The sequence below is a fragment of the Haemorhous mexicanus genome, chromosome 5, assembly GCF_027477595.1.
Source record: "Haemorhous mexicanus isolate bHaeMex1 chromosome 5, bHaeMex1.pri, whole genome shotgun sequence".
In the NCBI taxonomy this organism is placed as follows: Eukaryota; Metazoa; Chordata; class Aves; order Passeriformes; family Fringillidae; genus Haemorhous; species Haemorhous mexicanus.
The window spans coordinates 76003910-76021698 of record NC_082345.1 but is presented as its reverse complement, the minus strand read 5'-3'; the positions used below and the strand labels follow the sequence as shown (position 1 = coordinate 76021698).

At 59.2% G+C, this 17789-nt stretch overlaps 1 protein-coding gene across 1 annotated transcript; it reads right to left on the bottom strand.

The window, feature by feature from the left end:
• Positions 1–270: 270 nt before the first annotated feature.
• On the bottom strand, positions 271–16163 carry CALU (calumenin). Its single transcript, XM_059847695.1, has 7 exons — positions 16075–16163; positions 9697–9926; positions 5344–5537; positions 1481–1647; positions 1319–1379; positions 830–1029; positions 271–735 (listed from the first exon to the last, which is right to left on the bottom strand). Exons 2-7 carry the CDS (start codon positions 9915–9917, stop codon positions 631–633), a joined length of 948 nt encoding a protein of 315 aa, XP_059703678.1. The 5' UTR covers positions 9918–9926; positions 16075–16163; the 3' UTR covers positions 271–630.
• Positions 16164–17789: the final 1626 nt, after the last annotated feature.

Genomic DNA, 17789 nt, shown 5'->3' with positions numbered 1-17789 from the left:
TGCCCAGATCCCACGGGGCAGCGAGAGGGGAGGAGGGTCCAACCACCCTGGGGTCACCTCCGGGTCACCCCCTGGGTCCTGCTGCTGCTCTGACAGTTTTTGGGGTTTTCAATGTTCACTTTTCATTCCAATTTCACATCAGTCTTTCCATTTAATCCAATTTCACTTATTTGGTTCCAATTCCATTTCAATTTCAATTTTCAACTTTGATTTCAATGTTTAATTCCAATTCCATTTTTAATTCAAATTTCAGCCCAATTCAAATTCCAATTTTAATTTCAATTTCAACTTTAATTCCAATTCCAATTCTAATTTTTATTCCAACTGCAATTCCAATCCCAATCCCTCTGTGAATTTCCCACTCCCCTCCAGGCCCCCGGCCCCGCAGCCCCGGGCAGCCCCGTCGCTGCCCCCGCGCCAGGGGAGCTGTTCCCACATGTGGTAAAACCAAAACATACAAAAATAACCCAAAAGTCATTAAAATCCGGGGAAAACCCACAACGAGACGAGCCCCAGGTGCCGGGGGAGTGTGGCTTTCCCGAGCCCCGTCCCTGGGAGCCGGGATGGGGTGTCTCCGCGGAGGAGCGGCCTCGGCCGGGGACGGAGCCCACAGCGGGTGCCGGGTCGAGCCTAGAACTCGTCGTGCCGCACCAGCGCCTCCCCGAAGTCCGTGGCCTGGCTGCCCACGAACAGGTCTGACTTGTCCACGATCTCCTCCCGCGTCAGCTTCCCGTCCTGCAGGGAACGCCACATCCCGCTCTTTCCCCATCCCGCTATTTCCCCACTCCTCCATCCCGCTCCCCCAGTGCCCCCAGAGCTGCTGGCCCACCTTGTCCTGGTCGGACTCGTAGACGAGGTGCCGGGCCTCAGCCTCGGCGTGGTCGTAGTCCGAGGGCAGGATCCAATCCTTGGTCTCCTCCTTGTCCATCTTCCCATCCCGGTTCTTGTCCCGGAACTCCACGAACTGTTCCCGCTCCGTCTTCACCCACTCAGGCTCATCAGCATCACCATCCTGGCTGTACATGTCACCTGAGGAGACAGCAGGATCAGCATCAGCCCCACGGCCCTGTCCCCACCCCAAGGACTGACCCAAAGCTTTGAGCTCCCAAAATCCATCCCCAAAACCTCACAGCACCACCTGGATCATGATTTCAACCGAAAATCCTCGGTGGGGGCCTAGGGGCAGGTGGAAGTTGAGGGAGAGAAGAACATTCTGTGAGGGGCAGGACTGGGAACGACACAGTGGCAGTGGCTCCCACAGGACGGGGACACTGAGGGGACGTGGCCAGGACATGGAGCAGCAGCACCAGCGTCTCACCGATGTACTCCTCCAGGTCAATGAAACCATCGCCGTTCTTGTCAATGTCCTCCATGGTTTCCTGCAAGAAGGTGCCAGCGTGAGCCGGGCCTGAGGCAATTCCTGCCCCTCAGTGACCACCCGCCACCAGAGCTCCCCAGAGTGCCTCTGCGCCATCCCCACCTGCACAACGATGTCCTTCATGTAGTCATACTCCTCGGGGTGCAGGAAGGCCGTGAACTCCTCCTTGGTGGCAGCCAGGTCCCCGTCCTTGTCGGCCATCTTGAAGCGCCGCTCGTCCCGCACCATCATCTGTTTGTAGTTGAAGCCATCGTCAGGGTCCGGATCGTCTGGGGGAGCACAGGGAGCACCCGGGTCAGCTCGGGCAGGGCGAGGGCCCGGCACCACCAACACAGCCTCAACCAACTCAACATTCTCAGCTCAACCTCCTCTACTGAACCTCAGCTTCCTCTCAACTTCAACCTCAAGACAACTTCAATCTCCTCAACCCAACCTCAACTTTCACCCCAACCCAACCTCAACCTCCTGAACATAACCTTCTCATCCTCAACTTCCTCAATGCAACCTCAACATCCTCCAGCCAACCTCAAACCCAACTCAACTTCCTCCCTCTCAGCACAACCTCCTGATGCTTTGCCAGCAAAAGACCAATGGCAGCCATCCCTTCTCTCCCGTGCCCACTCCCAGGAGGAGGAGGAGCTGCAGAAGCCCTGGGATCATGACATTCCCAGGGAGAGGCCCCAAAAGACAGGCCATGGGGGCTTTGGCCGGCACGGCCAGAGGCTCAACGTGAACTATTTTGGGAGGGGAATGTGTAAGGGGATCTCACTGGCTGCTGGCAGTGGCAGGGCCAGCAGGCATCGGCCGGGTGGGACCGCGGGGCACGCGTGGCTGCTCGGCACAGCCCTGCCAGCAGCAGGACAGGACTCAGGGACACAGCAGTGTCCGGCAGCCCTGGAGAACGCGGATCCTGGCGGACACTGCCACGGTCTGCTTAAGTTAAACCAGAGCCAGGCCCCATCGAGTAAGGAGGTCCCAAAGCCCCTGTGTCCCTGCTCTGTTACCTGGGACAAAAGGCAGGCATTGGGGAGCCCTGGATTAAGGGGCTTGGGATTAAGGAGCTCTGGAGCATCCATTAAATATCCAAAGATTTTGACTTTAAGGCAGCTCTAGGGCAGAATGAACCCCAATTCCCCATTCTGTTCCCAAGGCTTTGCCTTGAGAAGCAGCATAGCCCGGAACTAGGAAACCTTCAGGACCAGCACCATTAACAGATGATTCTTAATTGCTGTTGGGCTAATTAATGGGTTTGACGGGGGAGTGGAGGCAGGGCAGGTGGGTTAAAAAGGGTTAAACCCTCCCAAAGCCCCCAGAGTTACTTCCTGCCTTGGTCCCTGGGCTGGGAGAGGTTTGGGGGAGCAGACAGAGCCGGGGGGTTTTGCTCAGAGTATGGCAGCAAAGCCACAAACTCAACCCAACATCTTGTGTCCTGGCTTTGGATCCCGCCATGGGATTGAAGAATTGACAAGAATAGGAGAAGTGATGATGATGATGATGATGATGATGATATTCTGATTTTGAAGGGAGTTTCAAAGGAATTTCCAGTCTCAGATGAAGCTCTTGGACGTTTATCACTTGATATTCCCTGCTTCCCAGAACTCCCCCCAGCAGAACCCCATACTGCTCCATGACACTTCTGGGGGCCACCCAGTGACTCATCCTGGTGTGTAATTAATTAATTAATAAAACCACTCCCAGCATCTTGTTTTGCTGACAAAACACCACATTCTGGACCCTCCAGAGCAGCTGAGGGCAATGCCTGGCCCCATGCATCCCTTGGCCACGGGTCAACACTCAGGAGGCACTTGCAGAGGCATTCCAGCCCCACTCTGGCCAGGGAGGGGAGCGAGGAGAAGACAGGGGAACATTTTAGCAGCAAGGAGCAGTGGAAAAGTAATTCCTGCCGAGAGGAGCCAGAGCCAGAGTGTGAGGCAGGATCCTCCCGGCACTCCGTAAGGACACAAGTATGTGGGAGCAGCAGGAGTGGAGGCTGCACTGGGGCCTGCCAAGGGCACACGGCCTCCAGCACTGCTGCAGCTCTGGAACCGGGGGCTGGGCACTCCCCAGACGCTGCCAGACTGCGGGGGGGACTGCTCCTCCAGCTCATCAAGGGCTTCTGTTAATGCAGGGTTCTCTCGTTAAGGCTTTTCCTCGTGAATGCTCACACCTTTCCTTATCCAACACCTTCCGGTCCGAAATGCCACCCCAGACCCTTCAAACAGTGCTCAACCCTTCCCAGGACCTCTCTGCCCCTTCCAGGCTGGATTTACACAGGCAGATTAGCCCAGAGCCCAGAAACCCATGGCAAAGGGAGGTTTGGGAGGTGCTGCCCCAGCCCGGGGGTGCCATGGGGCCTTCCCTGGCCACCAGCACATCAAATCCAGATCCTCCCCAATCCCAAAGGAGATGGATGAGCCTCCTGTGCAGCGACTCCCCCTCTGCACATCCTGCAGAGCAGTCTGACTATTTTTGGCAATATTTAGGAAATTAGAGTGGATTCGACACTCCAGAGCTGCAGCTCCCCCACCCGGGCCAGTCCCCAGTGCTGGAGGCCAGGGCTGGCACAGGGCTTGATGGTTTCAGGTTTTAACCCCAAAAGAGCTGCTGCTTCCCTCACTCCCAGGGATGTCTGAAGCCATGCCACACTGCTGGCCCAGCATGTGTCCCAAAATCCCCGAGTTCTGGGGTCTAACACTGCTCCCAGGACAAGGGAAAGCAACTGAAATCTCTGCTAGTGGTTTTTTGGGTTTAGGGACACAATGGACACACCAAGGCAGCTCCACAGCCGCGGATCAGTGGGTTCCACCTGCAGGTCCCAAATTCCCCCACAAACCAGGAATTCCAAGGGCTGGAAACCCCCATTCCCGCATGCCATTCATCCCAAAATCACCTGAATTCAGCCCAGAGCTGCATCTGTCACCAGGGACATTAATAATGTCCAAGTGTGGCTGCAGAGGGGAAAAGGAGGGTGTGTGGTGTGTAAACTTTCCACTGGGGAGATTTCCATGTGTTTTGGGCTCTTTTCCTTGGATTTCTCTTTGCTAATGCCACCAGGAGGTCAATTTGAAGAGTTTTAGAGGTTTTAAAGTGTAACATATTAGGGACATCTGCTCCAGCTGGCCCCACATATACCAAGGCCACATCCTACATCATATTCCTGTGCTTATCCCAGGGGACAAATCCATCTCAGGTCAGCCAAGCGCCAGCCCAGCACCACTCCACACTCTCAACCACAACTTCCTCTGGGCCTCCCTAATCCAGGCCCCAAGCTCCCTCTCCACCACAACCCCATCTGGATCTGCGTCCATCCCACCAACCATCACTCCATGAGCCCATCCTGATCCCTGACCACCCGCTGACCATCACTCCATGAGCCCATCCTGATCCATGACCATCACTCCATGAGCCCATCCCAACCCGCTGACCATCACTCCATGAGCCCACCCTCACCCCTGACCACCTGCTGACCATCACTCCATCAGCCCATCCCAACCCCTGACCATCACTCCATGAGCCCACCCCGATCCCTGACCATCACTCCATGAGCCCATCCCAACCCCTGACCATCACTCCATGAGCCCATCCCAACCCGCTGACCATCACTCCATGAGCCCACCCTCACCCCTGACCACCTGCTGACCATCACTCCATCAGCCCATCCCAACCCCTGACCATCACTCCATGAGCCCACCCCGATCCCTGACCATCACTCCATGAGCCCATCCCAACCCCTGACCATCACTCCATGAGCCCATCCCAACCCCTGACCATCACTCCAGGAGCCCATCCCAACCCCTGACCACCCACTGTGCCAGGAGCCCATCCCAACCCCTGACCACCCACTGTGCCAGGAGCCCACCCTGATCCGCCTCCACCCCACCGACCCTCGGTGGCCCAAAGCAGAGCAGGACATCCATCCCAGCTGCTGGCTCCAGGAAAGGCCCGTGCCAAGAGCCAGGACATACCCAGGATATATCCATAGGTGGCATTTTTATACTCCTCCCAGGACACAAGCCCGTCCTCATTGAGGTCGTGCCCCTTCCACTGGCGCTCCACATCCTCGTAAATCCAGCGCTTTTGGGCAAACTTGATCCAGGCCTTCAGCTCCTCCACCGTCACAAACCCATCTCCATCCTCATCTATTTTCCCTACAATCTTCCTGTGGGAAACACAGAGAAATGCAGCAAAAGTTAAAAAAAATGAGAGGCTAGCAGGGAGGGAATGGGAAGGGGCAGAGGGGGCAAGTTGAGGTTACTACAGAATTTGGGAATTCAACCATTTGGAGAGTTTATCCTTAAAACCAACATATGGTTCTGTCCTAGCTGCCAAAACTTTGGCTCAGACATGAAAATCCCTGGCTTGGCCACTTTTGGACCACTCAGGTTTTGGTTTCTCCAGAAATTATGAGTTTTAGGGGAAAAACTTCCTTTGAAGCTCCTGGGAAAGACCCATCCATGCGTCCTTTGACCAAGATGGTTCAGGTGATGAGTACGGACCCATATTTATATTAAAAATGGGAATATTGACTCTGCCTCTCCTGGTGATGCCAGGAGAAAGTTTGAGGTGGTTATGAAACTTGCAAATTCAACCATTTGAAAAGTTTATCTTTAAAACCAACATTTGGGTTAGCTGCCGAAAAGCAAAGTCAGCTGCCAAAACTCTGTTTGGGACACAGAAAACACTGTATCAGACACAGAAATCACCATCCTGGCCACTCTCGAACCACTCAGGTTGTGGTTCCTTCAGGAAATACAAGTTTTAGGGGAAAACCTTCCCTGTTAAACCTTAGGAAAGCTCCATCTGCACGTCCTCCCGCCTCACCGGCACCGGGCGAGGAGCACGGACGCACATTTCTGCTAAACCCGGGAAGTTTGGGGAAGTTTGGCTCTGCGGGAGGAGCGGGAGCCGCCCAAGCCCAGCGGAGCAGAGCAGCCCTGGAGCAGCGGCGGTGCCGGGCCGGTCCCGCCCGCTGCCCGGGGCAGACACCGGAGCCGCAGCCCCGGAGCCGCGTGCCTCCGTTATTTTTAGCAGCAGCTGTAGGAAAGGCCGGCAGGAATGCAGGATCCAGGGGCAGATGGAGCCGGGGGGTGGGGGCTGCGTGATCCACAGCGCTCGCTCCCCGGAGCACTCCCGGCTCTGTGCTGGGCAGGGTTTGGGCTCCTCGGATGAAAATCAGGGATAACGGTCCCAAAATCCTTTGTCTGGTGAAGCTGAAGGATCCTGTTTTTTTTCCTCTAACATGAAGGTTTAATGGAAAACAGGTCAGGAATCCTGAGCTCCAACCCAGGTATCTGAGGAATTTTAGAAGACAGGTGGAAAATATGGAATTTTAAACTTTAGATCGCCACTAGGACTATTAATTCCAAAAATATTGACGCAAAGGGAAAACCGGGCACCGGAGCCACCCATGCTCACACCCAGGTTTCTGTGTTTCAGAATTGCCTTGGTCTAGGAAAACCAGGAATTCCTCTGTGGCACAAAGGATGTTCCTGGCAATGAGAAGCTGGAGAGAGACTGGAAGAACAAGAGGAAAATGTGGAATTTAGTTCTGACAGTGAGAGGCCAGAGTGGGGGCAGTGGGCAGGGCTTGGAGACCTGAGTGATTTTACAGAGAAATATATAAAATAAATATGTAAATATAAAAAATAGCTCATCAATAGTGCCCAAATTTATGCAGAAATATGTGAAATATTATAGAAATATTTCAGAATTTTATATATCAATGTGCAAAGTGCCCCTTCCGATATTTCTGATCAAACACAGAAATATGCAAAATGTCACATAAACATTCAGAATTTTCCATACAAATATATAGCAAGTCAATATTATAAAATTCTGCATAGAATTATGTAAAGTATCACATGGATATTAAACATTTGCCCATGTAAATATATAAACCACAAATAAATCTGTCAAAACCTTCCAATTTCAGAGAAAAAATCCGTGCTTCCCTCTCACAAGAAGGTACACCACCGGCAAGGGAACTTATTAGGGAAAATCCCTGGAATGGAGGACCAGAGCCGGCAGTGGTTGATGGCCAGGCAGTTCCTCCAGGGCAGCTTCTACAGGGTTAATTAGGGAACAGCTTCCCAGGGAAGCCAAACCCTCTCCAGCCCAGAGCGAGTGCTCAGGAAGCTCCCAAACCTCCTCCCCACCCAGGTCCGGGGGCTGGCACCAGCTGCTCGCGGCTGCTTTCCCAGGGCAGCAGCCACCAAACCTCTCCACTCTGCCAAGGCCCGTCCTGCCCCCGGCAAGGGCGGGCAGCAGATGTTGGGGAGGGCGGCAGCTGCTCGCCGTTCCCACTGCCCGCTCCAAGGGACCGGCACGGCCGGGACACACCGACCGGGGCAGGCAGCGGGCAGCGCTCCCAAAGCCGCGGCCCCAGGGCGGGAGGGGAGCCGAGGCGGAGCTCTGGAGCTCTCGCAGGAAAAGCGGCCCCCGCTGGGGCACAGAGCTCACAGAACCCCCGAGATAAGGGGATATGGGAGTCCCCCGCTCGGGATGGCCGGAGCTGGCCCCGCGGACGGCCCGGCGCTGCTGGTGCGCAGCGCGGTAAATCCCCCATGGAAAGGCGTTCCGGGTAACTCGGCAGAACAATGGGATTGAGCCGTGACGGGCTCTGGGATCGCAGCCCTGGCATCGGGAGAGGCCGGGGGAGGCCCAGCTCCCCTCGGACCTGACGCTGCTCCAGGGGCATCGAGGCACTCCCTCTGATTGTGCCAGGAGGCAGAAAGCCTCCTGGATCCTGTATTTTGGAACTTATGGAGCGACCAGGGCCTGGCTCCAAGGGATCAAGGGGTTTTCCAGTTTAAATTGTCCCTGGAGGGAGGAAACTCCCTCCGGCCACGGCGTGCTGGGGAAGAGGCCAGCACCTCCTTCCCACCGCGGGCCTGGATGATCCATAGGGATGGATGGAACCTGGCACCCCTGCCCTGCACATCCCGCTGTGGGAATTGGCTCACTCTGGAAGTGTCCCCAGCACCCACAGGTGGTTGAGCTTTTCTTTCCTATTGGGGAGCACCATTCCCAAAAACCAGCCCAAAATTCACCATGGGCTGTGGTAGGTGCTGCTCCAGCAGCAGCAAGGTTGGGATGCTTGGCTGAAAAAATCAAGTCTGACTAAAAAAGGAGAGATTCAGGTGGAATCTTGGGAAGCAATTCCTGGCTGGGAGGGCAGGCAGGCCCTGGCACAGGGTGCCCAGAGCAGCTGGGACTGCCCCTGGATCCCTGGCAGTGCCAAGGCCAGGCTGGACACTGGGGCTGGAGCAGCCTGGGACAGTGGGAGGTGTCCCTGCCATGGTGGGGGGGGCACTGGAGGGGATTTGAGGTCCTTCCCATCCAACTATTCCATGAAAACCCAGCCAAAGGCACCCATTTCCAAGGTGACTGGAGCCCAGCATCTTGAGACGTGTCCCAAGCTCCCTGGGGAGCCTCCGTGCCCCAGGCCCCCCACCCTGCTGGAGGCTGCAGGTCCCAGGTTTGAGCCACCCCGAGCCCCAGAACAACTGCGGCAGCAGCTGCTGAGGGGGCACCTGGCCCGGGCGGCTCCCGGGACCATCCCAGGCCAGATCCCAGGGGAGAAACAGCCGGATCCCAGGGGAGGAACGGCCAGATCCCAGGGGAGAAACAGCCGGATCCCAGGGGAGGAACGGCCGGATCCCAGGGGAGGAACGGCCAGATCCCAGGGGAGGAACGGCCGGATCCCAGGGCAGGCACGGCCGGATCCCAGGGGAGGAACGGCCGGATCCCAGGGGAGGAATGGCCGGATCCCAGGGGAGGAACAGCCTGATCCCAGGGGAGGAATGGCCGGATCCCAGGGCAGGCACGGCCGGATCCCAGGGCAGGCACGGCCGGATCCCAGGGCAGGCATGGCCGGATCCCAGGGGAGGAACGGCTGGATCCCAGGGGAGGAACAGTCAGATCCCAGGGGAGGAACGGCTGGATCCCAGGGGAGGAACGGCCGGATCCCAGGGCAGGCACAGTCATCCTGGATCTGAGGGGAGGCACAGCCATCCTGGGGTCCCAGTGGAGACACTCGAGGGAGAATCTCTATACAGGCTGTGGTTTCCCAACTCCCAGCCAACTTCCATCTGAGAAATACCAGTGATCCCAGGGGCTCCAGAGGCCCCCAGAGAACAGGGAGCAAGCACAGCACAAACCCCCTGTCTGCTCTGGAGTTTTAGGGAATGCCGGGCACAGGAAATGGCTCCAGGTGACTTTTTGGGGAATTCCTAGGCCGGGAGCGGGGCCTCCCGCAGGGGGAGCGTGCCCGTGTGGCTGCGTTCCCGCTGCGGGCAGGGTGGGGATGCTGTCCTTACCCCAGGCGCTCCTTGCTCTCCTCCGGGGTGAGCTGGTCGAAGCTCTTGGCCTCGTCGGCGCCCAGGAAGGCGTCGTGGTCGTAGTCGAAGCTCTGGGCGTCGTCGTGCTCGCGGGCGCTGAGCGGGGCCTCACGCACCACGCGCTCCTTGCGCTCCGTGGGCTTGGCCGAGCCGCACAGCGCCCACACGCCCAGGCACAGCAGGAGCCGCGGGAACCGCATCGTGCCGGCCTGCGGGGACAGGGACACTGCCGTGGGACAGGGACACCGGGACAGGGACACCGCTGTGGGACAGGGACACTGCCGTGGGACAGGGACCCTGGGACAGGGACACTGCTGTGGGACAGGGACCCTGGGACAGGGACACTGCCGTGGGACAGGGACCCTGGAACAGGGACACTGCTGTGGGACAGGGACACTGCTGTGGGACAGGGACACTGCCGTGGGACAGGGACCCTGGGACAGGGACACCGCCGTGGGACAGGGACACCGCTGTGGGACAGGGACCAGGGGACAGGGACACCGCCGTGGGACAGGGACCCTGGGACAGGGACACTTCCCTGGGACAGGGACACTGCCGTGGGACAGGGACACCGGGACAGGGACACTGCTGTGGGACAGGGACACCGGGACAGGGACACCGCCGTGGGACAGGAACCCTGGGACAGGGACACCGCCGTGGGACAGGGACCAGGGGACAGGGACACTGCCGTGGGACAGGGACCCTGGGACAGGGACACTGCTGTGGGACAGGGACACTGCCGTCGGACAGGGACCCTGGGACAGGGACACCGCCGTGGGACAGGGACACTGCTGTGGGACAGGGACACCAGGACAGGGACACTGCTGTGGGACAGGGACACCGGGACAGGGACACCGCCGTGGGACAGGGACCCTGGGACAGGGACACCGCCGTGGGACAGGGACACCGCCGTGGGACAGGGACCCTGGGACAGGGACACTGCTGTGGGACAGGGACACCGGGACAGGGACACCGCCGTGGGACAGGGACCCTGGGACAGGGACACTGCTGTGGGACAGGGACACTGCCGTGGGACAGGGACACTGCCGTGGGACAGGGACCCTGGGACAGGGACACCGCCGTGGGACAGGGACACCGGGACAGGGACACCGCCGTGGGACAGGGACACTGCTGTGGGACAGGGACACCAGGACAGGGACACTGCTGTGGGACAGGGACCCTGGGACAGGGACACCGCCGTGGGACAGGGACCCTGAGACAGGGACACCGCCGTGGGACAGGGACACTGCCGTGGGACAGGGACACTGCCGTGGGACAGGGACCCTGGGACAGGGACACTGCTGTGGGACAGGGACACTGCCGTCGGACAGGGACCCTGGGACAGGGACACCGCCGTGGGACAGGGACACTGCTGTGGGACAGGGACACCAGGACAGGGACACTGCTGTGGGACAGGGACACCGGGACAGGGACACCGCCGTGGGACAGGGACCCTGGGACAGGGACACCGCCGTGGGACAGGGACACCGCCGTGGGACAGGGACCCTGGGACAGGGACACTGCTGTGGGACAGGGACACCGGGACAGGGACACCGCCGTGGGACAGGGACCCTGGGACAGGGACACTGCTGTGGGACAGGGACACTGCCGTGGGACAGGGACACTGCCGTGGGACAGGGACCCTGGGACAGGGACACCGCCGTGGGACAGGGACACCGGGACAGGGACACCGCCGTGGGACAGGGACACTGCTGTGGGACAGGGACACCAGGACAGGGACACTGCTGTGGGACAGGGACCCTGGGACAGGGACACCGCCGTGGGACAGGGACCCTGAGACAGGGACACCGCCTGGGACAGGGACACTGCCGTGGGACAGGGACACTGCCGTGGGACAGGAACCCTGGGACAGGGACACCGCCGTGGGACAGGGACACCGGGACAGGGACACCGCCGTGGGACAGGGACACTGCTGTGGGACAGGGACACCAGGACAGGGACACTGCTGTGGGACAGGGACCCTGGGACAGGGACACCGCCGTGGGACAGGGACACCGCCGTGGGACAGGGACCCTGGGACAGGGACACTGCTGTGGGACAGGGACACCGGGACAGGGACACCGCCGTGGGACAGGGACCCTGGGACAGGGACACTGCTGTGGGACAGGGACACTGCCGTGGGACAGGGACACTGCCGTGGGACAGGGACCCTGGGACAGGGACACCGCCGTGGGACAGGGACACCGGGACAGGGACACCGCCGTGGGACAGGGACACTGCTGTGGGACAGGGACACCAGGACAGGGACACTGCTGTGGGACAGGGACCCTGGGACAGGGACACCGCCGTGGGACAGGGACCCTGAGACAGGGACACCGCCTGGGACAGGGACACTGCCGTGGGACAGGGACACTGCCGTGGGACAGGAACCCTGGGACAGGGACACCGCTGTGGGACAGGGACCCTGGGACAGGGACACTGTTGTGGGACAGGGACCGGGGACAGGGACACTGCCCTGGGACAGGGACCCTGGGACAGGGACACGGCTGTGGGACAGGGACACAGCCGTGGGACAGGGACCAGGGGACAGGGACACTGCCCTGGGACAGGGACACTGCTGTGGGACAGGGACCCTGGGACAGGGACACCGCTGTGGGACAGGGACACTGCTGTGGAACACGGACACTGCCGTGGGACAAGGGACCAGGGGACAGGGACACAGCCGTGGGACAGGAACCCTGGGACAGGGACACTTCCCTGGGACAGGGACACTTCCCTGGGACAGGGACACTGCCCTGGGACAGGGACCAGGGGACAGGACACTGCCATGGGACAGGGACACTGCCATGGGACAGGGACACTGCTGTGGGACAGGAACCCTGGGACAGGGACACTGCTGTGGGACAGGGACACCGCCTGGGACAGGGACACTGCCCTGGGACAGGGACACTGCCCTGGGACAGGGACCAGGGGACAGGACACTGCCATGGGACAGGGACACAGCTGTGGGCACCAGGCAGTGCCAGGGCCAGAACAGGGAGGGACAGGACTATGATGCGCTGTCGAGGAAAAATGGGGATTAGGGCTGGTTGTTTGGGAAGATCAGAGTTTAGGGCCAGTTATCTTGGAAAAATTGGGGATTAGGGCAAATTATCTGGGAGAAATGGGGATTAGGGCACGCTACTGTGGAAAAAACAGATTAATAATAATACAGATTATGGGAGCAAAAATGATTAATTAATCCAGATGATCTGGATGAAATTATAAATATGGATTGTCTAGGCAAAGACAATAATTTAATGCAGATTGTCTAGGAAAAATGGGGATTTACTGCACATTATTTGGGAAAATGGAGAATTAGTGCAGATTTGTGTGCACACAAATGACTAATAAATGCAAATTATGGGGGAAAATGATGAATATTCTCAGGTCAAATTGATTAACTGATCCTAATTATCAGGGCACTGTAATGAACTGATACGGGTTATCTGGGCAAAAGTGATTCACTGACACGGATTATCAGGGCACAAGCATTCATTAACACAGATTATCAGGGCACAGTAACTAACTAACACAGTTTATCAGGGCACAGGGATTAATTAACCCAGATTATCGGGCACAGGGAATTTCCAGCCCCCGTGCACGTGGGCAATGTCCCGTTTCCCCTGAGCTGCCCCCGACCCCGTCCCAGAGCCCCTCACAGCGGCAGCTGGGCTGGGAAGGGATCCAGGGCTGGGGAGAGGGGTCCTGGCGGGAAGGAAGGCAGGGAGGAAGGAAGTGGATCCAGATGGGAGGAATGAAGGCTGTGCACACACCCCCCGGCTCTCCCCCCCCCCATCCCCTCCCCAGCCCTGGTGCTCCCCCAGACCCACTGTGGGTGAATCCTCCCCCACAGACCCGATCCCCCGCACTGGGACCCGCCTGGCCAAACCACCCAAATGTGCCTGGGATCCATGGCGGCTCTGGAAGGATCCCAAAGCTCATCCCTTTAGATCCCAGCAGGAACTCAGGTGTTCCCCATGCTCGTCACTGAGATCCCATCTTAGATCCAGGTGTTCCCCATCCGGATCTCTTTAAATTTCAGTCCAGGTATTCATCATCCTGGTGTATTTAGCTTTAAAATTTAATCAAGATATTTCTGGTTTTTAACTCTTTCACTCTAAATTTAATCCAGATATTCACCATCCAGAGCTCTTAAATGCAAATTTAATTCAATATATTCCTCATCCCTATTGCTTTAACCTAAATTTAAACCCAAGATATTCCCCATCCTTACCCCTTTAAATTTACATCCAGGTCTTCCCCATCCAGAGCTCTTAAACATAAATGTAAACCCAGGTATTGCCATTCCTTATCTCTTTAAGTCTGTGGTTTAAAATCCAGGTATTCCCCTTTAGCCTGAACCTCAGCCATTTAACCTGAACTCACACCAAGGAGTTCTGCTCTGGGAGTGACCCAGGAATGACCAGGAGAGACCTGGAACTGGTCCCACGTCAAACCAAGGCATTGGAGGCAGGACATGGAGGAAAGGAGGTGGAAAAGCCCCTTCCTTCCTTTTTTATGAATGAGGATTTATCGGACCATTCAGGAAATCCACAAGCTTCAATTCCTTGGAAGTGGGGGAGGAGGGGGCATGGTGAGGGGATTTGGGTTACAAAGAGAAAAAAAGTCTTTTTTTTTTTAGTGTTTCTGGGGAGAACCTTCCAGGAGGGAAAGCCAGTGCTAGGTTTACGTGGAGCTCTGGGTATCCATCCCCAGGAGCTGACTCCTGCTCCCTCTGGGTATCCCTGTCCCCAGGATCCAGCTCCTGCTCCCTCTGGGTATCCCTGACCCCAGGAGCTGACTCCTGCTCCCCCTGGGCACATCCCAGCAGCCAGGGCCTGCCCAGCTCCGTGCTGATCCCAGGATCAGCCCAGCCTGGAACACAGAGTGACCTGGAGCAGGTCAAACAGCCGGATTTTATCTGCCAGTGTCCACACAGAGCCCGGAGGCACTTGGAAGTGACCAAAGAGGAACAATCCCAGCTCCAGCCGGATCCAGGCAGTGCTGGGTGCCAGGAAAGGTGCTCAGAGACACCAAAACCCACAAACCCCCCAGAGTTATCCATAAAGAATTCTCCAGAAAACCTGGCAGCACCAGCAGCTCCTGCTGACCACGGGATGGGCCCCAGACTCCCTGTGGAGACCCCAACCTGAGGGGAAGCAGAGCCTCTCTCCTCCCAAGGGGCCTTTGCCCTTTCCTCCTGGATAAAGGGTCTCTGGGTGAACTGCAGGGAAGTCGGGAGCAGGAACCAGTGGTGGGGGGTCAGAATGGGGGCCCAGACCCACAGCTGGGGAGGAACTCGGGATTCCAGCAGGGCTAGGGGGGATACTGATGGAGGACATTGAGATGCCAAGGATACTAATGGAGAAACTCGGGGTTCCAGGTGGGTTTGATGGGCTGTTGATGAAAGAACTTGGGATGCCAGGTGGGTTTGCTGAAATATTGATGGAAAAACCCAGAATTCCCATTCGGTTTGCTAGGATACTGACAGAAGAATTCTGCAGAGGATCCTGCCCTGGGTTTGAAACTCTGGTGACATTTAGAGGAAACTGATGGGAAGAAGACCCTCTGGACACACATTTCCCATGTGGGAGGCCAACAGGATCCCATAAAACCCCCCACAGGCAACACAATTTGTTCGGGTTTGGGAATCAGCCTGTTTCGGCTTTTCAGGGGATGGATCCCATTGGAGCAGCCAGGGAACAATTAACTGGGACCCCAGGGTGCCTCCCCGGGGGCACGGCGAGGGCGAATTCCGGCCCTGAGAAGGATGTGGGGGAGACATGGAGCCAAAACCAATGCCGGGGTAGAAACGGGCTGGTCCTGCCCCAAACCAGTCCCACCGTTCTGGGGTCACCGAGAGCTGCGGGAGAGGAGCACGGGCTTGGGCTGGCACCTCCTCGGCCCAGAGCCCCCGCCCAGGGCAGCACCGAGAGTCCCACAGCCCGTTATCCCGGGGCTCTCGTATCCCCTTAGCCGGGGGTCCCACAGCCCGTTATCCCCACGGATAACGCCCCGGGGACGCGATGGATTCCCGCGGGCCGGTCCCGCCCTGGTCGCGAGATGCGGACGGGGCTCCGTCCCCGGGACCGGCGGTCCCGACCGGCCCTGCCCACTCGCCCTGGGGCCGGTCACGGGCGGCCCTGGGACTCGGCACCGCGCAGCGGGACGGGCCGCAGGAGTCGCGGACGCGGCGCCACCGCCGCTCCCGCCCGTTCCCATGGAGACCGGGCCCGGCGCCGCCGCCGCCGCGTTACCGCCACACCGCAGCGGCCCCGCAGAGCCGCTCCCGCCTCTTCCCCAAGCCCCAGACCCCGGCCGCGGTGCCCATCCCGGTCTCTTCCCGTCCCTCACCGTCCCCACTGCCGCCGCTGCCGCCGCCGCCGCTCCGCGCACCGGAAGTCGGCGCCGCGCCACGCCGCACGGCCCCCCGCGCGCCCTCCCCGCCCACCAATCACGGGCGGGCCACGCCTCCTCCTCCGCGCCGATGCGGGTCCCGATTGCTCTTTTTTGCCGCCACTCCGCCCCTCTGCCCGCCCCCGCCTCGTGCCCCGCCCCCCGCGCCCTCCTCCGGCCCCGCTCCCTCCGGCCCCGCCCACCCCACCGGGGACGCGGGCGCTGATTGGCTGGAAAGCGCCACGTCCTCAGGCGCGCGCCGGCCGCTGGTCCCGCCCATCGGGGCGCCCCGCGCCGCACTGCGCACGCGCACGCGGGAAAGGCAGAGTCACGTGTGCGGGAAAGGCGGGAAAGCCGAGGCGGGGCTGGGGCGGTGGGGTCAGTGGGCACCCTGGTCACCCCCTGGGCAGTGCCTGGTCACCGCCTGGTCAGTGCCCGGTCTCCTCTCTGGTCACCGTGGTCTCTCTGTCACTCAGACCTTTCCCAGCTGCTCGGTGTGGCCCAGCGGAGGGGCCTGGCTGCCGTGGAGCCGCAGACTCAGTTACAGGTGCTCACTCAGAGACCCCCTGAGCTGGACCTGCAGGGGTCACTGATCCAGCTACCGGCCCTACATGGACCCCGCAGTGCAGGGGAAATCCTGCTGTGCCAAGCACAGAGCAGTCACAGAGGGGACAGAGCAGTCAGAGAGAACACAGAGCAGTCCTGCAGCTTAGCTCGAGTGAAGGCAGAGTGTCCAGTGGGGCACAGCCCGCAGGGGTTTCTCTCTTGGGGTCTTGGGGGTGCAGCCTCCTTTTATCCCAGGCTCCAGGCCGCACGTTACCTCTTCCTGTCCCCATGGCTGGGGCAGGGGGAGCCTACCACATATCCCCCTTGGCCCCGGCACCTTCCCCCAACGCCCATCAGCTGAACCCCCTGTTTCAGGGGTCAGGCTGGCTGGGCTCTGTGACAAACCCGCTGCAGGCATTCAGCCCCACTTCAAAGACATCAACACCCACACCCTCACCCATGGAACTGTTTGTAAAGACACGAGTGCACACCTTTCCTATCGCCAACAACCCCAGCCTGGGCATCCCTGGCAGCAGTGCCCAAACACTCCTGGGGAGCCCATTCCCTGGGGAGCCTGGGCAGTGCCAGCACCCTTGGAAAAGAGCCTGTCCTGATGTCCGTGCTATCCCTCCCCTGGCAGAGCTCCAGCCGTTCCCTGGGTCCTGAGGTGTTTATCCCACTAGGCTGGGCAGTTTGTCCAGAAAGATCTGGAAAGAGACAGAGCTGAAACATCTCAAACTTCAAGAAAGATGTTAAGGGTCGGGAGCCCCAGGAGGGCTGAGGGAGCTGGGAAGGGGCTCAGCCTGGAGCAAAGGAGGCTCAGGGGGACCTTGTGGCTCTGCACAAGTCCCTGCCAGGAGGGGACAGCCGGGGGGGTCAGGCTGTGCTCCAGGGAACAGGGACAGGAGCAGAGGGAACGGCCTCAGGCTGGGCCAGGGGAGCTCAGGGTGGATTTTGGGGAAATTCCTTCTCCATAAAGGTTGTTAAGCATTGGCAGGGGCTTCCCAGGGAGCTTTGGAGTGCCCATCCCTGGAGGTGTCCAAGGAATTTCTGGAGGTGTCCAAGGAATTCCTGGAGGTGGCACTCAGAGCTCTGGGCTGGGACAAGGTGGGCTTTGAGCACAGCTG